Source organism: Chanodichthys erythropterus, chromosome 13 (genome assembly GCF_024489055.1).
Source record: "Chanodichthys erythropterus isolate Z2021 chromosome 13, ASM2448905v1, whole genome shotgun sequence".
NCBI classification, from domain to species: Eukaryota; Metazoa; Chordata; class Actinopteri; order Cypriniformes; family Xenocyprididae; genus Chanodichthys; species Chanodichthys erythropterus.
Window position 1 is genome coordinate 31,595,364 of NC_090233.1, and position 23,452 is coordinate 31,618,815.

Genomic DNA, 23,452 nt, shown 5'->3' on the forward strand with positions numbered 1-23,452 from the left:
TTTTTGTGTCAGTGCATATTTACCTTCTCCTGTCCCTGCCCCATGGCAAGAAATTTGAGTCTGTTGGCCCCAAAGCCAGAGCGTTTGGCTAATTTCATCAGATCATTGGCTGGTTCTGAGCCTGGACTCAGAATAAACACAATGGGGGAGTTTGGGGAGCTCTGGTCAAAGATGGCTTCAAAACTGATAACGGGGGGCTGTACGTATCTGAGTGACAAAGAAAAAGATAGCTATTGTTTCTGATTGTCTGACATTAAAAAGCTTGGACTTTTATTATATGAACATTTAGGCCGGAATACACTACAAGACATTTGCATACATTTTTGTCCCGATTTGCAGTGTGGAGGAGTCAATGCTAGTTGCCAGTGTGTAGATTTTGGGAAGTAGGAGTTGGATGGACACAGACTATGATTCAATCTATAAAAGCATGTTGGACATTTTGAATAGTTTTAGAACACATATTGATTTCATTTGTCATGTGTCTCCTGAGTTTGTTGTGTTTGGAACAACTTGTGTGTAATCCTCAGTCCTTTAGTGTATGATGCCCAGTTTGTCTCTATAATCATTTTACAAGTCTGCAAGTGTCTATTGTTTACTGTTCCATACTGTTAGGATTTTTAAAGTTGTGTAGTGTATTCCAGCCTTTAGATGTCATTTCCCCTCTATAGTCCTTACTAGAGATGTGCTAGAGATTAATTTTCTGACAATTATTAATCTAATATAATTATTATAATAAAAGTTCTTAATCTACATTAATTTTCAATAGTAAAAATCCACAAAATCATGATTTCCTAACTAAATTGAATTATTATCCATAACATATTTTTACTAATAATTAATTAAATATGTACTGCCCTGTGGTAACATGATCTGTTTTATAAAATCCATAAATAATTTTCAGTTTCCTCTTACATCTCTCCCATGGTAAGCGTGACGTAATCGCTAACGGCACGATAGACTCTGTCCAGCCTGAAGCAGCGGATCAGCAGAAGCTTCTGGAAGGGAGTGAGGCTGTCCTTGTACTTCATGGGGAAGAAAGCCTGCTCTGGAGCCTCCAAGTCATACCACTGTGCCAGAAACAGAAAGAAATTATGGGTGGGACTGCATAAGTGATATATAGTATCTCACCCTAGGTTCATCTGGTGTGTGTTTGATGATTTCTGCCACTTACTTTATTCCATTCCTCAGGATTCTTTTCTATATCATCAGCTAAAGTGCCAAATTCATTTGGAAAAAGTTCCATAAGGCGCATTATATCCTCCCAGCCCTGATCAGGCAGCCAGTCACACAGCTTCTTACGTTTGCTCTTCTCCAGAGAGAGGTTACCTGGAGAAAGGAAGAAGATTGGGTGTGTATGTGTATTGCTGTGCATGTTTATATTGCAAAAGAGAGAAAGAGTGGGAGACAAGTTTTCCTGAAGCTCCTACCTTTGAGGAAGAACTCAAGTTCATCCTGGGGTGCTCGGCCATCTGCCTGCTCAATCTTAATAGTCATGTTGAATGAGAAGAGAAGTTTGTGTCTTTCAAACAGACCTAAACAACAAAGCAAAAAGAAGTTTGGATTGAATCCGTTGAAGAAACGACTGTGATTTCATCTAAACTTTTTCCTGTCATCACTAGCTGATAATGTTCATGGAGTATAAAATGTCTTAATCTGATGGCATGAAGTTTAGCAGTAAATTATATTAAAAAATAGTTTATTAAAACTCCCATGATCAGAATCCACTTGACTTTAAATGCTTAACAGGCTCACCAGTACAACCATAGTTATAGACATTCTGTGTAAGTGTGTCCATGATGTTCTTCAATCTGTTGGGCAGGATTGTGTTGGGTAGAGACTTGGACAGTGAGAGGTCAAACACCTCTAAGAAGGAAGCAAGTGAATACTGATACATGCTATTGACCAGGGCCATCTCAGACAACACAAAGAACAGGACAGCCCCCCGCTTGGCAGCCGGACGGTAGCCATCTCTGAGTATGTCAATATCAATGGATGTCTTTTCTGCCAGCTTCAGTTTCTCGAACACCTGTTGGAGTCAAATAATGAATGTAAAACCGTAAACTGAATATCCTGTTAAGTTTCATTAATCAAAAAAAGAAATTAATACTTTTATTCAGCAAAGATGCATTAAATTCATCAAAAGTGACAGTAAAGCCTTTTACATTGTTACAATGTAAATGTTTTTATTATTATTATACTGGAGTAATGGCTGTTAAAATTCAGCTTTTCCATCAAAGGAATACACTACATTTGAAAATATATTTAAATATGAAATATGAATTGTAATAATATTTGGGAATATTACTGTTTTTAATTGTATGTTTGATCAAATAAATGCAGCTTTGGTGAGCATAAGATACTTCTTTCAAAAACAATAAAACAAATCTTACCAACGCTGAACTTTTGAATGGTAGTGAGTTTCTGTGATAAATACTTATGAAATAAGTAGTAGGCCATTATACATGTGTGTAGTGTGCAGTGAACTCACCTCACTGGCTTTGGACTTTGTTTCCTCCAGAGTCTGTATCAGTTCTACATTATCTAGCATGTTTCCAGTGGAGGTGGCTAACTCTCTCAGCAGCGAGTCCTCCAGGTCTTTCAGCAAACGTTTGTTCTCACTAGTCTCTTGAATAAGCCGTTCTCTCTGCTCTTCCAGTTCCTTCCGCTCAAATCCCACGATAACACTCAGCAGCTGATCTTCCAGGCCCTTTAGGGTTACTGAAAAACAGTTTTAGCAGAAACATTAAATGATAATATGTAAAATCTCAAATTAAATGCATATTCACACCAAAGTTAGAAAAAACCTTTATTTGAGTCTTTTATTGAGTTTTTAATTCAAAAACTATAATACAATACCGTATAATACTGTAATACAGAGAACTATCAAAAATTGGCATTGGACTATGTGTAAATATATTAATAAACTGTGAATGCTGTACTCTTCCATTTGCATCGAGACCTGTTGTGAATGGGCATAAACTGTTGTGTATCGCATAGTTTGCTCTCACCTGTGTAATTGATAACCATGGCCTTCCCAAATATGGCAGGAGAAAATTTGGGGTTTGCAAGTTTGGTATTGAGGTAAAGTTTGAAGTTGGGATCATAGTCAACTTCCTTATCACCAAGTACGACAACCTGGCGTCCCTCTGCTCCTTTTACATTCTTCTCAAGGACATTGTCAATAACTGGATCAATATATTCATCCACATCTTGGAACAGGAAGGGGAAACCATACTTAATGGCCAATTCCAGCCCCTTCAAGAAGTCTGGGTCATTGAATGACGAGATCTACAAATCAGAAAAGTTACTATAAAATAGTCCAAGATTGATTACAGATAAACTTTGTTCAGAATAAAATGATGGAATCCTGAAACCTTCAGATTGTTCTTCTCCTCCTTCTTTTTGACCCAGTTGAGGGCTTGCTGCTGGGGGTCAATGCACAGGGGGAAGCGGCTGGATCTGGTGGTCAGGATGCCATTCTGCACTGAAAGTTCATCTGGAGGAAGGCCTTCAGATCCCCATCTAAAAGAAGTTTTTTTTCCCATAAACAAATATACATATAATATTCATTCTTCTACCCATGCTTTGATGACTCACCGGCTGATCTCCACCTCATCAGTGAGCAGGTTTTCTATTCGGAAAGGCTGGCTCAGAGGAATACCTCTCTCCAGGACATCTGCCTGCCACACCTCATAAACCATTTCATTGCGGAAGTCCCAGCTGAATGCTCCCTCATAGCTGAGGAATGCAGCGCAGATCAGACAGTCTCCCAGAAGACGTACTCGCCGCTTTTTCAACTCCTCCAGGTCCTCCATCCAGCTACATGTAGATAGACATACAATACATTAAAATATTGCTAAAATGTCATTTATCTTGGTGATGATCAGTCATTTATATTCAAGCAAAGGTATTTGGCACAGGTCAACTGACCGCTTATTCTCTGATCCCAGGCCTGAGATGAGTTTGTCTGCAGCAATGAGTCTTCTCTCCATAATCTCGGCCTCATCCTGCAGAAGTTGCTTTTCTGTCATGGCAGCCTCATATTTCTCTCCAAGGGCTCCAAGCTCTTTCTGGATGGCACTGAGCTCATTCTGGATTCGCTCCAGCTCACGTTTGCTCTGGAAGAAATTCCTCTCCAGACGAGCTACCTTTTTAATGTAATTCTTGATTTAATTTCAGCTCATCTTCTTAAATATGATCAAATAAACATAAATGAATTCATTTATTTAAAGTCTCTATTATATAAGCATATCATACCTTCTCTCGCTTAGGTTTAATGTCTCTGGCGACTTCACAGTAGCCCATGACTGCCTCCACGAACCTTAGCATGCCAGAACCAGCTTTACTGATGGATTGCATCTCCTCCAAACTGGTGTTGAGGTTCCTTAAGTAGGCTGGGTATACAATATTATAAGGTGGAGGGGTCCATGATTGGGTTTACGTTGAGGAGCTAGATACTTCATAAGTTGTTTCAAGGCACTGTGATCACAGAAAAGCATGAAGAAGATGAGTTTATGGATGTTGGTTTACCTTTGACAGTCTTCACTTGATTGGCACTGATTGAGTCACAGTCCATTTCCATAAGCAGACGCAGGAAGTTGCCCTCTGACATCATGCCCTTGGCTGTCTTCCAGTTGATCTCTTTATACCCCCGTATCACTAGGATGCACTCGCACACAACCTGCACCTGTTTGGGTGGCTTGGCGAAGGTTCTAAAATACCACAAACAAGACGGTGGAGGAGATAAATAAACAAAGAGCACAGAACCATAAATCAGACATGTCAAGTCGCTACAACATCTGGTGATGAAATGGAATGTGTAAAGGAATAGACCAGAAATTAGCTTTGCTATCATTAAAAAGGCATTTAATTTCCTTTCCTACAAAGAAACGAAAATGAGAATTATCTGAGAATCACTGAGCAAACCACATAAGGGCTTTTCACACTTGAAATAGTCAACCCTGGGTCATTATAAACCCCGGGTAAACAGAATCCTGGGTTATCTTGATTCAATTTTCACATTGCTCATTATTTATCCGGGTTAAAAGGTTAGTTCACCCAAAAACAAAAATTCTGTCATCATTTACTCACCCTCATGTTCATCTACGGAACTCAAATGAAGATCTTTTTGATGAAATCTGAGAGTTTTCTGTGTTCATTTGTGTTCCGAAGTTGAACAAACTAATGGGTTTGGAACAACGTGAGATTGAGTAATTAAAGGCAGAATTTTATTTTTGGGTGAACTATCCCTTTAACAATTAATCTCAGTTTCACATTTTACATTCATAAACCCTGGGTTAACATCCTTATTTGCATACTTACAGTGTCAGTGCTTACATAAGGGCTCTAGCGTTGTCCATCATCATATTATATATTGCCGAATGTATATTATATATTGCTCAAATGCTAAAACTACTGTTTACACAAACAGTGTGAAACCGTGTTTCCATGACTGTCCGAAGCAAGTGAATATGCGGCACGCTATTGGATATCGGTTGTTAAGCAGCTAGTTGTAACATTCCAACACTTTATTGTTTCACACTGTACAAGGTTTTGCACCGCAATGAGGGGTTAACACCACAAAAGCAGTGCTAACCCTGCTCCGGAACCAGGAACAGAGAAAAAAATATTACAGTCTACAAGCACCTGATTTCCGTGACATCAGATTTGTCCAGGTCTTGCAGGGCCATGCGAGCGGCTTCTAAAGCAGGAAGAGCCTCAGCAAGAGAGCTCTCGGCATCCTTCTTCTCCACCACTATCACCTTATTCTGCTCCTCTATCTCTTTAGCCTTCTCCTCCGCCAGGGCTTTCTTCTCCTCCGCTGAAAGAGACAGAGTTTACCATCTATTTTTAGCAGTTGCCGTTTAATAGAGTGTTTGTTCCTTTCCATACGGAACATCCTTTCTTTTCCCACTTTTTACATTATTTGAATAAATATGTAAAATATAAACACATTTGTAACATGACTAAAAACCAACTTGATATTAATACCAATCGTTTTACTGTAGGAATTCTTGTATGTGATGTTGTACTAACCAACAGCAGTATTAGAGCAGATCTCTTCTAGAAGGATCTCACAGGCTGAAGTCTTTTCTGCCAGCACCACTTTCTGCTCAGCTAGTTTGATGTTGAGCTCTGCTAGCTGACCACTTGCCTCCTTCAGCTTATCCAAACCCCCTTCTAGGCGTTTATATTGTGCTGGAAAATGCATACAGATCAGTGTTATTCTAGGATTTTATATACCATTACAGTTTTTATTAATATTTTAAATTAGCTTTTAATTTTTGTAATTTTCAGGTTTTGTGTTCATTTATTTTAATTTCATTTTTTATTTTAAATTTCTGTTTAGTCAAAGTTTTTCATCTAATATTTATATTTGGTTTATTTGTTTGGTTAATGATGATAACAACACTGATACAGATGCAGTTCATCATTTCAAAATCATAAATAAATGTTCCCAAACAGCTCAAAAGAAATTGCTCTTACCCAGTATGTATTTATCTTTGTCCTCAAGTAGGTTGGAGTAGGTGCTAATAAAGTCCAGGAAGTTTTTAGGGGTGACGTAGTTGCTGCGACGTAGTGTCTGCTGGAACAGTTTACTATACTCGCCCACAGAGCCGTGCACCATGCACACGTGAGCAATCACCGCCTCTGAATGACACTCTGGGATCATTGGACTCTCGCCTGAAATGAGACACAATACTTAAACTAGCATGAATGAGTATGCATTGTTGCAATATGCATGCACAAGGTTAGTAAACAATAATCTATAAACTGCCTTGAAATCCCTAGTTAACACATACCCAGGAAGGTCTTGGCCACTGCATGTAGAGCCTGAAGAGGCCATGGGGAGAACCAGTCTATGTTTGTATTATTAACCAACCCTGAAACACACACAAAATCAAACAACAAATAAAACTCTGAAATCAAGGAAGTAGGAGTAAGACCTAACAAACTCATTTTTGATGCATTACTCAATGACCTGGGAAATTCCTGCAGCGTGTTCTGAGAGTGTCTCCTACAGGGGACATGGCAAGCACTATATGCAGGTTGTTGGCACTCTTGTTGACAAAGTATTGCCATACACTCTCTTTTGATGGACCAGAGCCCGTTTTCACAGCCTCATCTCGCAGCTGGTTTAGGACTGATTCCTTCTCGTCATCAGCGAACAGTGCTGGAACCATCCCTGACAACACAAAGAAAATGCTGTCATCTCTTTTTAATGCAGTCCATTAAACTGTGACATGATTTGTTCATGTTTACATGTCATACAAGGAAATTTAATTAAATAGATTCATTAAAAAATGTGTATGTTGCCTTACTAGACTTCCTTAAGTCGGTTGTTTTATATACCTGATGTAAGCATGTTGTTGATGAGCTCCAGAAAACCTTCCTCAGCCACATGGGCATCAGTGAACAGGAAGACCATTTTCTTATTCTCTATACCCAATTTAAGGTACAGAGTTTTCAGATCCTCACGAAAGTTCGTTTCTGAGTACCCTCTACTAAGCACAATTTCAAACACCTATAAACAAACAGCATAAAAGGATTCATAATATTCTCAAATTGCCAGATGAGAAAGAATGAATGGGGATAGATAAAATATATAAAAGTAGAAAATAAACAGGAAATATTACATATAGAATATGAAAAACAACAAATTACCTCATAACCTGCAGTGAAGGCAGCCAGCCTTGTAAGTGATTGTTTCCCTGAACCACCTACGCCAACCAGCAATGCATGACTACGGTCCATTCTGATGATGCGATGAATGACAGTCAGGTGTTCAAGAGCATCATCAAACAGCACCAAGTTCATTCTGGTCTTATTTTCATTATACTCCTCCAGGATCTCCTATAGGGGTCAAAGAATGGAAGGGGGAAAAAAGAAGCAAAATTTGAAAATGTGTTTGAAAAGCAAAATAATAAAAGCTTCAGACTGCCAAGCTTGTTCATTTTTAGATATACTGATTTCTGCTTTGGAAAGTGCATTTCCAGGTAATGAATGAATTGGAAAAAAAAAAAAAAGAACAGCTAGAATGCAATGCATGCTTCTTTGGATAAAATCATCTATCAAGCTCATTTATGTAAAAGGAACATCAAGACATCTATGCACCTGAAACAGAGCTTTGGATGCATCATAGTCAAGTATATCCTCATAAACTCTTGGTTCAGACTTAAGAGCTGTTCTGTAATCTCCAAACAGAATGGGGTCTCTCATGGCTGAATCAAGGTCTGATCTGAAGTGCTCTTCAATCAGATTCTTTATATGCCCCTGGACCTGTAGAGAGAAAAGCCAGGACACGAGGTGATAAGTGTGTAGTTTAAGATGGAGACAATCGCAGGCTTTTGTAACATGCTACTTGGAAGCAAGCATACCGTGATTTTGTCAGTTTCATTGATAAGCCTGTCATGGAAGACTCTTAAGCATTCATTCCTCCATACACGTACAAACTGGGTGACTGTACAGAACCTGGAGTTAAATGAGAGCAAAACATATGCTTATTATTAAAATAAACATGACACAAACTGGTCATAAAAGACACTGAATGAGGGATACAATATGGAGCATAGTGGTATAGAGTATTGCATATGGCATAGAGTGGTAAACTTTTTTGATTATATCACAATATATAATATAATATAATATAATATAATATAATATAATATAATATAATATAATATAATATAATATAATATAATATAATATAATATAATATAATATAATATAATATAATATAATATAATATAATATAATATAATATGAACAGAAACTGGAAATGTCGATATGGGTAAATTAATAAACCACAATTCATTTTGTAATTCAGACACTTCAAGAACTGTATGTTCTTCAATAAAAACAATAGTTTTAGAAGGGAAAAAGAAAAATGATTTCAGTTTACATCTTGATTGTATTTTTTTTTTTTGTATCATTTTATTTAAGATTTTAGATTGTTTCAATATATTAATAATACTATTAAAAATAGTTAAAATCATTTAAATTAATATATTATTATTAATATAAGTCATCCTGTAGATGCCTTTGAAGTTTGCTGAAGCCCCCTAGTGGGCCCTGGCCTCCTGGTTAAGAACCACTGGTACAAAGTATTTCAGTATTGCAAACATCAAACTAAAAAAGTACTTCCTCAGTCCTTTCTAATTCATCTGAATGATGAAACTCATAACCTTTCAGGATTGGTCATTGTCAAGCCATGGTAGACTCTGGAGAGATCTCGCAGGTTAAAGATGTAGTGGAACTTGGAAGGTGTTGGCGGTAAGTCCTTAATTATGGTTTTGTACAATTCCAGAGTACAAAAGGTCAACTTGTCACACATGTTTTGGATGCATTCCTCAAAAGGCTTTAAAATACAAGAACAATAATTCTGATTAATTTCATGAATAAACATAGGGCTGGCAAAAATACTAATACAATGATAACTATCAACACAATAAGTGAAAAAGCACTGCAATATATTATTAAATGATTGTGTCGTCACAAGCCTTAAAAAGAGATTTTTGTATGAAATCATGAAAGCAAATGGCATTTGTTCTGATATAGAGAGTTTAATTATTTCTTGCACCTTGGTGTGTCCTTTAAGTATAGAGGAGTAGATAAGGTGCAGGGAGTCTTCCTCCGGGAAGGGGATGTTGAACACACTGAAAAGAGAGATGAATCGAGGGTCCACCTCATTCCTACCGCCCCCTGCCTTCCCCATGGCTGCAATGAAGCCCAAGTCCTTTATGAGTTTATAGTTAAGTTCCTTTCCTCTGTCATACATGCCACCCCTGTCCAACAACAGCTTTAGAAGAGCTATAGGCTGCTGAGTGCCATATTCATCCACCTGAGATCAAACAAACGTGAATCCATGATGAGCCGTGAGGTGAAGGGTCAGTCTTGGATATGACCTACAGTATAAATCCATTCTTACCCTTGGCATGTTGAGGTCATCCATAAAGACAAGGAGCCTTTTTCCCATTGGAGGGCCATAGGTGTCTTTGGTTCTCTTTTCAACACTTGCCTCCAGAGTCCTCTGCAGGTCCATAGATGTTGTTCTCGATGAAAAATTGATGGTCATCATTATCTGGCAAAAGTTGCATATTGTTATTCTGTGAGTGAAGTCCAAATGGGCTGTATTCATTTATAGTTTAAATTTACAGAAGCCGCTTCACTGATATTCACAGCGATGGACGTACAGTTGTATCTGTATTGAGATTACTCAGGAAGTTCTGTATGGTGGCTGTTTTAGAGGTGCCAGATTCTCCAACCAGCACCACTGGCCTTTTCACCTTCACCATCTGTTCCAACAGCCAGTTAGCACGAGTTGTGTCCACTGTCGGGACTGATAGAGAACAGCGGATAAAATAAGCTTTTATTTGTGAAGCATACAGAATAAAAATAATTAGATTAGTATAAGGAAAAGGTTGGAGAAGAAGGGACAGCAATACAAAGAAGGAGCAAGAAGAAGAAATAAGCTGCTTTACCAAGGATGTCGATGAATTTCATATCAGGGTTATAACTGTATTTTGATACCATGGAGCTCCAGGGAACCCACTTCTTTTGGGTTCCATCAAAATGAAAATCATAGAGAGTTGGCAAGTAAACTGTGAAATTAAACAAAAGAATAAAATATAAATGAATGAAAAATTAGAAAATAAAAAGAAGCATTTCTATTAATAACAACAATAATTTAATTTAATTTAATTAAGAAATACTTATATTTTCTCAATTCACTGTCATTGCCAGGTATGGCAATAAGTTAATTTTGGACCCTGCTTCCACCTCACCTGGAATTTGTCCAGGGCCAGCAAGCACCTTCTCATCATGAACACTATTCAGAGAGGACATCTTTTTGATAAAATCATCAAACTTCTGTCGGCCTTTTTCCAGGAGAGAAGCCCCCAGCGAACAGTAGAGTGCCTCTAGAAAATAACACTCCAGCTCCTCAGCAATGAAGTCTTCATTCTCCAGCAGAGAATCCAGCATCACAGTCAACTGCATCACCTACAGGAAAAAAGAAGTTTGGTACAGAGCTTACTTACACTGTAGTGTTGTTCAGGTCTCTACTGACTCACTCACCATGTTTAAATCCGTCTGAGGGATCACAGTCTTCAGTTTCTCTGTCTGTTTACCATCAACCATACCATCTACTATCATATCAATGGCACTTGGTACATATTTTTCAAACAGTTTGTGGAGTTCTGTCTTTTCCTGTTGACACAGCAAAGGCATGTTGAAAATATAATCTTATATATAAACTTTGGGCTTAATTAAGGTTACAGTAGGAATGGATTTACTTTGGGGGCTCTGCTGTTAACCCATTTTTCCCAGAAGGGAGCATAACGAAGGTTTTTGGGATCCACAAACACCATTCCACAACGAGAAACGGTAGCAGGGGAGGCATACTGCAGATCTCCAACCTAAAATACATAATTTATGTTTGCAAGTCCACAACAGTTACACAATGTTCTTGTCCTTTGATAAAATAAAGGGTTTACATGATACCTCAAAGAGCAGAGCACAGTGGCTCTGAAGACGAATTCTCTCTCCATTAGCCAGCGTGAGAAGCTTGTTATCATCCATAACTGAATTCATGTTCTCCACCCATAGAGCATCTACATCTCCATCAAAGAGGATGTACCTGTAAAGCCAAGCCAAATTCATGGTAGAATTCTGTTTTATATCATGCCTTTGATATAAAATAGATGTAGAAGAATTTTTAAGCCACGATTTTCACCTCCTTTCTTTTTTGTCTGTGGGTTTATTGATGTCACGGAATATGTTAGACAGTATCCCATCAGTCCAATCTCGAGTGATCGGGTCCAGGATCCCATATAGCTCAATCACACTCATCGCTTTAGGGTTCAGGCAGTACATTTTGGTCAGCAGTCCCAACCTACAGATACAGTTTAACAGTTATGTGTATTTGCCTGAGAGAACTATTTGTTTTATGAACATGTAGCAGAATTTTTAGACATTCTGTATAAAAAATAGATGCAGTTATGTTATGAGTCATTGTATGAATATATTGTTATTTATGAGTAGACAAAGACCTGGTCTGTGATTGGCAGAGTGTGTTGATCACCACAGATTTCCCTCCTCCTGTCGGTCCAACCACCATGGTTGTGTGTCTGGTCATCATGGTCTCATACATTTGCACCACTTTGTCCACCTACATTCACAAATTAGTCATGAATCATTACGTTTAATAATTACAATCCTTTGAAAATGAGTTTTGAATGGAAGAATCACCTGGCTGGGCAGCATCATATACTTATTCTCCTGCAGGGTGGCCTCTACAGCATCATTAAAGCTGGGGTAACGTACACGTGGGCAGTCAAGCCCGGGGAAAAGATCCGAGATGAGGCCCAAAAACAGAGGAACATCCTCAAATACAAACTTGGGCAGGTTCATATCTCTAAGAGCCCTCATCAAAACAACATCCTAAGAGTAAAGAAAGGAAAAAGAGAAAGAAGAAAATAGGAGTAAATTTGTGACAGCAGCTTATTAAGGTGGGTTGGAGGATGATGCAGGGAGATCAATACCTCACTGAGATCAGGTGAACCTCTCTTCAGCTCCCCTGCCATTACTAACACTGACTTCAGTGCTCTAAGCCCAAAGTCATAGTGTGACTGTTTAGACAGCTGCTCCCGTGCTAGTTTGTACAGCACTGTCATTTTCTTTGCCAAAACCTGCAAATAAACCATTTATGCAATTTTTTATATCTATTCTTTTGTTTGCCTATTCACACACAAAAACAACAAAAACAACTCTCTGAGGACCATTGTTTAATGACCATGTGAATGTTTTTGAGTAAAAACAAACAAATTGTATAATTTATTCTCTTTTTAGTCTGATCATTGATGATTTCTGTGAGCTGCTATGCCATCTTAAAAAATATACCATCCCATTTTTTCGAAGAATTCAAAAGTTAGTGACTGTGACTGGGCCGTATAAATGTTTAACAGCTTTTAACAGCTGTATTTCCAACACAAAGTGTCAAACCCAACATTTACACATATTACAGATTCATATACAGTACAGTCCAAAAGTTTGGAACCACTAAGATTTTTAATGTTTTTAAAAGAAGTTTCGTCTGCTCACCAAGGCTACATTTATTTAATTAAAAATACAGTAAAAAACAGTAATATTGTGAAATATTATTACAATTTAAAATAACTGTGTACTATTTAAATATATTTGACAAAGTAATTTATTCCTGTGATGCAAAGCTGAATTTTCAGCATCGTTACTCCAGTCTTCAGTGTCACATGATTCTTCAGAAATCATTCTAATATGCTGATCTGCTGCTCAATAAACATTTATGATTATATTCAATGTTGAAAACAGTTGTGTACTTTATTTTTCTGGATTCCTTGATGAATAGAAAGTTCAAAAGAACAGCATTTATCTGAAATACAAAGCTTCTGTAGCATTATACACTACCTTTCAAAAGTTTGGGGTCAGTAAGAATTTTTATTTTTATTTTTTTGAAAAGAAATGAAAGAAATGAATACTTTTATTCAGCAAGGATGCATTAAATCAATCAAAAGTGGCAGTAAAGACATTTATAATGTTACAAAAGATTAGATTTCAGATAAACACTGTTCTTTTGAACTTTCTATTCATCAAATAATCCTGAAAAAAAAAAATATTGTACACAAATATTTTGTACAATTGTACACATTAAATGTTTCTTGAACAGCAGATCAGCATATTAGAATGATTTCTGAAGGATCATGTGACACTGAAGACTGGAGTAATTGACATCACAGGAATAAATTACTTTGTGAAATATATTCCAATAGAAAACAGTTATTTTAAATTGTAATAATATTTCACAATATTACCGTTTTTACTGTATTTTTAATTAAATAAATGTAGCCTTGGTGAGCAGACGAAACTTCTTTTAAAAACATTAAAAATCTTAGTGGTTCCAAACTTTTGGACTGTACTGTATTTTCTTTATATTATATTGACATATATTTTAAACGAATAGCTCAAAAATTCTGCTATAAAATTTCACTTTCCTCTCACTTTCATGTCATTTCAAACCCATAAAACTTTCATTAATCTTCGAAAAACCATTGAGGATGTTTTTAATAAAACCTTTTCGAAGAGTTCAAATTTTGATTGCATGGACTTTCAATGAAGGGACAGAAATCTCTCAGGTCTTCTTTTGTGTTTTATAGATGAATGCTAGTCTTATGGTTTGGAACAACATGAGGGGGAGAAATAGAATTTTCTTTTTTTTGGTTGAACTAACCATTTAATCTACTGACAGCCCAGCCCTCATTTTCACATAGAAGGAGATCCCACCTTAGCCATAAGGAAGCCTTCAGAGAAGAGCATGATCTCACAGATCTGCTGCAGGTCAGGCACAATGACTACCACTGGTCTGAATAAAGCTTTCACTGACTCAGGAAGTTCTGTGCGCCCAGCATAACCGGGGTTCATCGTGATGAAGATCCCAATGCGGTTATCTAGACTGATTTCTTGACCTTCAAACTAAACAACACAAAAAACAAGACACTCAGAGCCTGAGATAATTACAACAATCAGTATTTGACTATAAAAGTGGAATAAAATTCAAGTAACAAACTCACTTGAAACCTCTTGAGGTCCAGCATGAGAGCATTTCGGATTGTTTGGATCTGGGATGAGATGACAGACAGCACTGAGGCATCAATGCGATTGAACTCGTCAAAACAGCCCCAGGCTCCACACTGAGCTAAACCAGAAAGGATTTTCCCTACAGCCTAAGGGACAGGAAAAACAAAATTTAAATTAAATCTAAATTAAAACAAAATCTAAAATCTAAACAAAATTTTTGGCTCAGGTAGATGATTTTTTAAAGATTTTTTTTTTTATTATTCTGCAAGGATGCGTTAAATTGATTAAAAGTGACACTAAAGACATCAATAATGTTACAAAAGATTTCAAACAAATGCTGTTCTTTTGAATTTTCTATTCATCAAAGAATTATGGGGGAAAATTATGGTTTCCACAAATATACTAAGCAGAACAACTGTTTTCAACTGTAATAATACTCAGCATATTAGAATGATTTCTGAAGGATCATGTGACACTGAAAACTGGATTAATGTTTGCTGAAAATTCAGCTTTGCCATCACAGGAATAAATTACATTTTAAAATATATCAAAATAGAAAAAAGTATATAAAGTATATTTCACAATATTACTGTATTTTTTTATTTTATTTTGAACAGTAGTCTATATCATATTTAAATACACCATCTTAATTATTTTGTTAAACTAAACATGTCACCATGCAAAGCAATAATCTTTAAGTGGAGTTTTGAGTCTGCAGTCTCTTACCATGTAGTCCATGCCCTCTCCACAGTTGGTGACTACACACAAAAGCCCCAAAGCTTTTGCCAGATCTTTAGTGGATTCAGTTTTCCCTGTACCCGCAGGCCCGGCTGGTGCTCCACCCAGGAACATCGACAAGGCCTGAGAGCATCATATAATGTATTAATAAGATGTGTACAAATAAAACAGGCCATTAAGGGCAGGACAACTGTGTAGACTGAGTACCTGGGTAAGTGTGAGATAGATACGGTCAGTCAGGGGAGTAATGACCAGTCGGCCGTTCAACCCCATGTACTCGTAGCCATAAGAGAACTGAGCACTGCACTGCCGCACAAACAGTTCATCAGGCTCTTTAACCCAGTAGAATCTCAATTGACTCTCCCATTCAAACTCACGAGCATCTGTAATGCTGCCCACAGAAAAAAGTATGCATTAGGATGGAAAGTTCAACCAATTCTCAATGTTACAACCATTTTTAAGGTGACAGGTGACAGTTTTCATATATTACCTATCTCTGACAAAAGTGTCCACAATGTCCCTAGCATGGACATCAATGATGAGGACAGTGTTGATTTTCCGTCTGTCATTCTTATTTAAAGGTTGTGTGATGCGCCTCACTAAGTCATCGATCTGCTGGTGCATTTTCTTTGCATACTGTTTCAATGCCTGCTTTTCTCCATGATTCATCCTTTTGAAGACATCTTCCACCTCCCAGGTCCACCACACCTGGTTCGCTGCCAGCACCACCATGCCCTGGTAGTCAAGCATCCAGTCCACCCTGATGGAAGGGCAGGCGACCATATTATAACATTCTCATACATTTTAATCAGACAGACAAGCTCAATGAGAAGTTTTGATTGATAGTACTGGGTCATGTTGGTTTAGTGCAGTCTAGTAATGTCCTCACCTAGTCTTTTGGTGGTTGTAGAAGTAAATAGCTTCTTTGGTGATGAGTCTGTTGGTTCTCCTCATCTCCAGCAGCACTCCAGTCATCCAGTCCTCCACACGGCCCTCTGCAGGGACAGGTTGTTTGAGCTCCATCATCTCCCCCTCAGCAGACACCAGTGCCCTTGCCACCATCTCTCCATTCATTCCCGTATCAAAACGCAAAGCTGCAATGTTGTCATACATCTGTCGATGAGGAAAAACAAGATGATTGATTCATATATGGTCTGTAGTGCACCTGTTATTTTTTAACCAGAATTCAATTCATTTGAATGGTATAAGGGTGAGGAAAGCTTATACAGTAGAGCAGGGGTTTTCAAACTGAGGTCTGGGGACCCCCAGGGGGCCACAAGGGAGTGCTAGGGGGTCAGTAAAAAAGTTTGGAGAAAAGCAGTGTGAAAAATATGTATATATAAAAAAAATAAATACAAAAAGATTAAACTAATAACTAAAATAAATTTAGCAATAAAATAATAAATTAAATAAATTAATTTTTCCACAGTATTAATTTGGTTAAATTTTAGGATGGGGCCCCTTGCATAAGGATGAACATTATATTGGGGTCCGTGGCATCTAAAAGATTGAAAGCCCCTGCAGTAGAGTATGAGTAGCCTAATAAAAGCAGGTTTTATTTCACATGAAACGTGTTAAGCTCATATTATCATATTCTAAGCCAAATTCTACTTGTTATATCCTTATAGTTTCCATTATTAAAATTGAAACATGCATGTGAATCATTCACAATAAGATCAATAACATGCATTTTGAAAAAAAAAAAAATTTAATCCTTTTTTAGCATGCAAAATTACCTTGATCATGTGCTCCTGCACACAAGTAGGCTCACTGCTCCCCAGAATACTGAGCAGCTCATCGTCAGAAATGAAGAAAAAGCGTGGAAAAGCGTTTCGTTTGGAATCGAGGTAATCGTTCAGACTCTTTTGACACCTCTCTAAACCATCGCTTAGATTCTGCAGGTCAGCCAGACGATTTGGAACCAGACAGCATCTCTTAATTCCAGGGTCCTTCACTGTGTCAGTCATTATCTGGTAATATACATCAGATGATTTCAAAGGGATTTACATTCCCAAAAAAAAAAAAAACCCAAACACATTTACATATTAGTTGTTGGTGCAGAACTCACTTTTTTGAACATTTTGTCAATATTGTCGAACTTCTTGGCTTCCTCAGGTAGCTGTGAGCGAATGTCACCTCCAATGAAGATGCTTTCCAGGTACATCCATTTTTGCTGTACTAACATCCATACCTACACAATTGAGAATAACAGTAAAGAAATGTGAACATGAGCCGATGTGTTTTTAAGGTCAAGTCACTGATTGCTGATAGTGTTGGTTTCCATTGACCTCAATAGTCTCACTAATGAGTGATAAATTCTTCTCCCACTGCTGCACGGTGGCCAGGAAGGGACCTATATAGTGGCTGCCTGCCATACTCTGCAGGTTCATGGCATCATCATCCAAATGCTGGAGGATGTCATCCACAGCACCAAGAATGAAACCATGCTCCTGTGTTCCTTTTAAGAACCGCTGCACAATGAACTTCATATTTTCCCATGTTTCCTCCACTTCTTTTACTCCCTAAAAAAATGCACACAAACACACTGTGTAATCTAATATCAAAATCTCAATAAACAGTTCAAATCACTCTTACTTGGGAACATAAAGGGATGTTGGCAACCAAACTGTTTCAGTTCCCATTGACTGTCATTGTATAAACAAAAATAGTTAATAGGAACAGAAATTGTTTGGCAACCAACGTTTTTCTTTCTATACCAACTATATTATTTTATGTTCCACAGAGCAAAGAAAGGCATGCATGCAGGTTTGAAAAGAAATGAGGGTGAGTAATTGATGGCATGATGTTCATTTTTGAGTGGACTTTAATGCTTATGCTGGATTTCAATTCTATTACTATTATAAGAAGTGTAGCTAAATTTCATTCTTGGTGAGAATTCTAACCGTCTCGATGCCAAGCTCCTTTACAGCTGAGGTGACGATATCACTGATGACGTTGCCATACTTGTGCAGTTCCATGGAGAACATGTTCTCCAGAGTGAAGGTGTTTGGGTTCATCTCAAAGCTAGTGCCTGTCCTCTCCATTAGGTTCTTCCAGTGCCTGCAGCAACCAAGTGAGCACTTGAGTCTCATGTGGCATAAAGCCTCTCCAAACAGCTAATGCTCTTAGATTAAGCTACCTTTTTGAAGATCACACTATTCAGCTTTTAATCATATCTACTAGGTAGAGTATGAAGGCAGAGACATATTACTTTAAGTTAAAACATTATAAAACAAAATCGTAAAGGAATTTACCTGTCCCTGAGAGCCTTATTTTTTAGGTCCAAAAGAAGAGGGAGTGACTCCTTGAATTCCTTCATGCGGCCCTCTAGGAAGAAAGCTACAGGAAGAGCTCTCACATCCTTCGGCAGCTTCCGCAAGCTCTTGATAAGTCCTTCAATGCCGTCCTGCAGGAGCTTTATGTCCAGATTTACCCAAAGTGTCTGCGACCACTCTGTCTTAGCTGCCTGAGGAATATACACACACCTGTATCACAACTGTTCAGAACATGTGACCAAGATAATAATAAGTCAAAGTTTATATAACGAATTGGCATTCTAACTTTCTGGCTCCTATAAATCTCATAGATCTGTCTCAGGCCCTTCATCTCCTTCTGTACATTGAGAAGCTCTGGATACATAGTGATGGGCAGGTTGAACAATTTCTCAGCTTTAGCCAAGTTCTGACGGCTTGCCTCTACACTAGCTAACTCCTTCACGTAGGTATCCATGATCTCCAAACCTATAAGAGTACACATAAACAATGGTGATATAATACCAAGTGGGTAAGATATGAAAAACAAAACACATCAGGATAGTGTCCTGGTGCTCTTGCCTTTCTCTAGGTCATCTCCCACTGCTCCAGGCCCATGCATGTTGAAGCTTTCTGCGAATATGGAGATCTCCTGTTTATACTCCTCAATCTGGTTCAGAGTGATCTGAGAGAGTGAATTGAAACATTTAGAAATCAAAGATTAGGGGTCAGTTGCATAAACATAGCCACTAAGTCAAGACTTTTTCAAATTCAAATTAGACAATCTAGCTTTTTATGTAACTGACTTAAAAAAAGTTATGACCAATCTTGAAGAATTTAAGAAAAAAATTTAGATGACTAACTTTTAAGACTATTTTAAGTAGTATATGCAACCGGGCACAACTGTCTTGCTTCTCTACAATAATTAAACTTAAATGGTAAATGATTGGTACTACCTCTGCAAAAGTCTTCTTTACTTTTCCCAAACTACGGTCAACCCGTCTAGACTCTTTAAAAAGATCACTCCACATATTGTAGATGTTCGCAGACAACTGCATCTCCTCCTCTGAAGTCTTCAGAACAAAAGAGTTGTAAAGCATTTTTTGTTTACCTTTGTATTAATCAAAGAATAAAAGTATAACTGTTTCCACAGAAATATTAAAAAGCACAACTGTTTTCAACATTGATAATAATAAAAAAAAAAAAAACATGACCCTGGACCAGAAAACCAGTCATAAGGGTCAATTCTGAAATTTACACATCATCTGAAAGCTGAATAAATAAGCATTTATGTATGGTTTGTTAGGATAAGACAATATTTGGCAGAGATACAACTATTTGAAAATCTGGAATCTGAGGGCACAAAAAAATCTAAATATTGAGAAAATCGCCTTTAAAGTTGTCCAAATGAAGTCCTTAGCAATGCATGTCCATTCACAAAAATAATTTTTTTATATATTTACGGTAGGAAATTTACAAAATATCCTTATGGAACATGATTTTTACTTAATATCCTAATGATTTTTGGCATAAAAGAAAAAACGATAATTTTGACTCATACAATGTATTGTTGGCTATTGCTACAAATATGGCAGTGCGACTTATGATTGGTTTTGTGGTCCAGGGTTACAAATGTTCCTTGAGCAGCAAATCATCATATTAGAATGATTTCTGAAGGATCATGTGACACTGAAGACTGGAGTAATGGCTGTTGAAAATTTAGCTTTGCCATCAGAGGAATAAATTACACTTCAAAGTAGACTAAAATAGAAAACAGTTATTTTAAATTTTATTTCATAATATAATGGTTTTAAGTGTATTTTTGATCAAACAAATAAAGCATTGGTGAGCTTAAGTAACTTTGTTCAAAAACATTAAAAAAAACTTACAAACCCCAAACAGTAATTTTGAACAGTAGTTTATACAGTCATTTTAGTGACTTGACTAGTACATATTGGATTAACACAAGCACATTTTATCATCTTTTATTATAACAAATTGGTTTAGACCTATTGGTTTAAATGTGGACTGTTGCTCTACTGTCTACTCACCTCCACATTGTACATGCTCAGAGTTCTGTATCTCTCTTGAATATCACTGATTCTCATCTCCACTGAGAGAGACATATCTCGAATGTCTGTGATGGTGCCCAGAACAAATTTCAGGTCCTCCAAGGTATTGGGGCTCCTCTTCAAATTATCTGACAATTTCTGTTCACAGTAAAAGCATTCTATGACATGACTGTCTCAAAATTTCAACATTTCACTTACATGTTTCTTAGAAGATAACATTTAGAACAGTGCAACATTTGTCCTCACCAACAGCTCATTGCGCAGGTTGAAAAGCTCCTCTCGGGCCGAGTTATTGAGTAGCCTGCCCAGAGAGGTGACCCACGCTTGAGCGTTCTCCTGGATAGCACGGGCCAGCGGCTCCAGGTTCAGCATGATTATGTGTTCATGCTTCACCAAAGGCTGTTTTGCCACCTCATTGCTGACCTTGACATAGAACTGAAACTTCTCATCATACATCACACATGTGGGCTTCTTGGCTGCAAACTTCTCCATGACAATAGCCTTGTCAAGTTTCCAGAGAGCACGGTAGCTCATCCAGGTTCTGAGGTAGACACTGATTCCATTAAGGAGACGCTGCATTGTCTGGGAGACGACTGTGGCTTGCTCATTTATCTGTGGAAGCTGGCACACTTCATTGTAAAAAGTGAAGACGAATGGTTTGTCTTCACCATCCACATACTGTGGAGGGCACTGGATGCAACTGCCATGCATCCAGCGAACGAACTGCTAAAAAGATAAAAACAGGGGAAAAGGTGACCTGAGTGACCAAATATGTACTTTGCGCTAAAACTGTTCTAAATCTGTGCATTTGTCAGAGAAGCAATTAGTCAATGGATACAGCGATAGTCCGTAAGCGTTTGCTTAAAACCCTGTTTCTGTTGTTTAGATTCATTTTGCTGCTTGGAAGGATTAATTTGTTTACTGTTTATTTGTATTTTCTATTTTTATTGTAATTTGTATTTTGACTGCATTTATTTGTAATTAGAATAATAGATTGTAATTTATAAAAAAACCTGTTATTTTTATTGCTCATTACATCTATTGTGCTTATTTGAGACATTCAGTTTGAGCCATTTTGCACCATCAACAGTTATTGAACTGAAATGCATTAACACTGAACTGACTTGAGCTGAAAATTACACTATTGTAGAGCTGTTTATAGTTGAACTGAACTCGTTTGATAATTGATTAACTTTACAGTTTTTGAACTGAACTGAACTGACTTGAATGACTGAATAATGACAGCTCTTTTAAGAGTTGATATACAGCAGAATTATTATTTTTGTTATACATTTGATGAAGTTTGCATCATTGATTGTCAGTTTCCTGTTTATAACTGTGAAGCTGCTTTGAAACATTCTATATTGTATGAAGTGCTGTATAAATAAAGGTGACTTGTCTTGACTTAAATGTAGCCTGCAACATACCCTGGTGCTCTCCACACAGTCAGAGACACACTGTCTAATAAACTTGTACACGTCACTGCTCTTGGGAAGCAAAGCAATCTCAGGAGCAGCTAGGATGGTATCGATTTGGAAGAGTGGAGTTGTGCCCATCAGTGCGTTGTTAAAAGCTTGAATATTCCTAAAAGACAATTGTAATGGTAAGCATAAAAGAGCATTAGACTTATGAGATGTATGTAAATGCATCTAAGAAACAATCAAATAAACCTACTGAAGCACCATCTTTGTAAGTGAATCAAAGATCTTGTGCTCCCAGTAAGCGTAGAACTGAGCCATGCTCTTGGCTTTGCCAGTGCTGGTACCCATTATCAAACTCTCCATCTTGGTGAGGAGAGGAGTTATCGCTGCATACTTATTCACCAGCAGGTTCACCACCTTTGCCCTCTCACTCTCAATTAAATCACAGAACTCTTTTATTCCTGGAACAACAGACAGAAAACACCTTAAAACATTGCCATTTTGTACCGGATGTGTTTGCTTATGAGTTATTGAGTAATCTAGTCATTGCAAATACAGCGATACAATAATATTTTTAACCTGGTAGGTGTCCGGTTTTATCTGCTGTTGGGAACTTGAAAAGGTTTGCAGATTCAATGGATTTAAGTTTATCTTCAATGTCCCGTTCATTCTTCTGAACTTGATTCATCAATGACTCAAATTTGGAAGTTGCCTTGTTTCCGCGTTGGATGAATTTTGGTATACCTGTTAAATGAGGTTCAATTCAAGAAATTACATTGGTAAGAACTTTTAGAAGTCAAAATGGTGGGGAAGCAACTAGTAATTTTGCGGGGTATACAAAAATTACTAGTATACCCTGCACTCAGAAAATAATATTTAGACCTAAATGTAAGATTTATGTATTTGAATTGCATATAAAATTTCCATCCATCTGGATTGTTATTGTTACATAGTTTTAAACTAAATATTTAAAATTAAATATTTTTAAAATGCATGAATTCAAATCGCCCATTGTGAAATTTATTCAGTATGAGCATGGATGTGGAACAGAAATATTAAGTTAGTTAAAATGCATGGGAGCGAAACGAATTTGATTGATTGATGATATATAAACCAGATTATTGTGAATTTAAAATAAATTTAGTTTGTTGGTACTATTATGGAAATCTTACCTGTTTCTTTTCTTATTTATGTATGACTGATATGCATCACATTATGTTTATTAGTTTATGTTTAACACTTTATTTTAAGGTGACCTTATTTCAGTGTAATTATACATTTAAGTTCTGAGTAATATGAATTAACTACATGCACTTACTCTAAGGTTAGGATTAGATTAGGGTTGGTTTAGGTTAGTTGA

At 37.2% G+C, this 23,452-nt stretch overlaps 1 protein-coding gene across 1 annotated transcript in view; it reads right to left on the reverse strand.

Annotated features, from left to right (window-relative positions):
- The window catches only part of dnah10 (dynein axonemal heavy chain 10), a 35,801-nt gene that overhangs the window by 4,614 nt on the left and 7,735 nt on the right, over nucleotides 1-23,452 (reverse strand). Inside the window, exons 13-65 of the mRNA XM_067405924.1 lie at nucleotides 22,672-22,836; nucleotides 22,346-22,553; nucleotides 22,099-22,255; nucleotides 20,918-21,397; nucleotides 20,651-20,809; nucleotides 19,556-19,672; nucleotides 19,182-19,284; nucleotides 18,910-19,088; nucleotides 18,603-18,814; nucleotides 18,252-18,408; nucleotides 17,637-17,870; nucleotides 17,417-17,539; nucleotides 17,085-17,318; nucleotides 16,238-16,461; nucleotides 15,839-16,108; nucleotides 15,556-15,739; nucleotides 15,337-15,471; nucleotides 14,604-14,756; nucleotides 14,317-14,505; nucleotides 12,543-12,689; nucleotides 12,250-12,441; nucleotides 12,051-12,169; nucleotides 11,735-11,893; nucleotides 11,503-11,638; nucleotides 11,295-11,417; nucleotides 11,077-11,208; nucleotides 10,785-11,001; nucleotides 10,482-10,601; nucleotides 10,194-10,339; nucleotides 9,929-10,081; nucleotides 9,581-9,841; nucleotides 9,186-9,358; nucleotides 8,379-8,472; nucleotides 8,116-8,280; nucleotides 7,666-7,854; nucleotides 7,354-7,525; nucleotides 6,983-7,186; nucleotides 6,804-6,884; nucleotides 6,487-6,684; nucleotides 6,037-6,198; nucleotides 5,647-5,821; nucleotides 4,531-4,712; nucleotides 4,258-4,394; nucleotides 3,931-4,148; nucleotides 3,598-3,819; nucleotides 3,375-3,522; nucleotides 3,009-3,288; nucleotides 2,489-2,718; nucleotides 1,753-2,026; nucleotides 1,428-1,532; nucleotides 1,172-1,326; nucleotides 913-1,067; nucleotides 24-207 (exon numbers count right to left, since the gene is read on the reverse strand). Coding sequence (XP_067262025.1) covers nucleotides 24-207; nucleotides 913-1,067; nucleotides 1,172-1,326; nucleotides 1,428-1,532; nucleotides 1,753-2,026; nucleotides 2,489-2,718; nucleotides 3,009-3,288; nucleotides 3,375-3,522; nucleotides 3,598-3,819; nucleotides 3,931-4,148; nucleotides 4,258-4,394; nucleotides 4,531-4,712; nucleotides 5,647-5,821; nucleotides 6,037-6,198; nucleotides 6,487-6,684; nucleotides 6,804-6,884; nucleotides 6,983-7,186; nucleotides 7,354-7,525; nucleotides 7,666-7,854; nucleotides 8,116-8,280; nucleotides 8,379-8,472; nucleotides 9,186-9,358; nucleotides 9,581-9,841; nucleotides 9,929-10,081; nucleotides 10,194-10,339; nucleotides 10,482-10,601; nucleotides 10,785-11,001; nucleotides 11,077-11,208; nucleotides 11,295-11,417; nucleotides 11,503-11,638; nucleotides 11,735-11,893; nucleotides 12,051-12,169; nucleotides 12,250-12,441; nucleotides 12,543-12,689; nucleotides 14,317-14,505; nucleotides 14,604-14,756; nucleotides 15,337-15,471; nucleotides 15,556-15,739; nucleotides 15,839-16,108; nucleotides 16,238-16,461; nucleotides 17,085-17,318; nucleotides 17,417-17,539; nucleotides 17,637-17,870; nucleotides 18,252-18,408; nucleotides 18,603-18,814; nucleotides 18,910-19,088; nucleotides 19,182-19,284; nucleotides 19,556-19,672; nucleotides 20,651-20,809; nucleotides 20,918-21,397; nucleotides 22,099-22,255; nucleotides 22,346-22,553; nucleotides 22,672-22,836 — 9,491 coding nt within the window. The remainder of the gene's footprint in view (nucleotides 1-23; nucleotides 208-912; nucleotides 1,068-1,171; nucleotides 1,327-1,427; nucleotides 1,533-1,752; nucleotides 2,027-2,488; nucleotides 2,719-3,008; nucleotides 3,289-3,374; nucleotides 3,523-3,597; nucleotides 3,820-3,930; nucleotides 4,149-4,257; nucleotides 4,395-4,530; nucleotides 4,713-5,646; nucleotides 5,822-6,036; nucleotides 6,199-6,486; nucleotides 6,685-6,803; nucleotides 6,885-6,982; nucleotides 7,187-7,353; nucleotides 7,526-7,665; nucleotides 7,855-8,115; nucleotides 8,281-8,378; nucleotides 8,473-9,185; nucleotides 9,359-9,580; nucleotides 9,842-9,928; nucleotides 10,082-10,193; nucleotides 10,340-10,481; nucleotides 10,602-10,784; nucleotides 11,002-11,076; nucleotides 11,209-11,294; nucleotides 11,418-11,502; nucleotides 11,639-11,734; nucleotides 11,894-12,050; nucleotides 12,170-12,249; nucleotides 12,442-12,542; nucleotides 12,690-14,316; nucleotides 14,506-14,603; nucleotides 14,757-15,336; nucleotides 15,472-15,555; nucleotides 15,740-15,838; nucleotides 16,109-16,237; nucleotides 16,462-17,084; nucleotides 17,319-17,416; nucleotides 17,540-17,636; nucleotides 17,871-18,251; nucleotides 18,409-18,602; nucleotides 18,815-18,909; nucleotides 19,089-19,181; nucleotides 19,285-19,555; nucleotides 19,673-20,650; nucleotides 20,810-20,917; nucleotides 21,398-22,098; nucleotides 22,256-22,345; nucleotides 22,554-22,671; nucleotides 22,837-23,452) is intronic.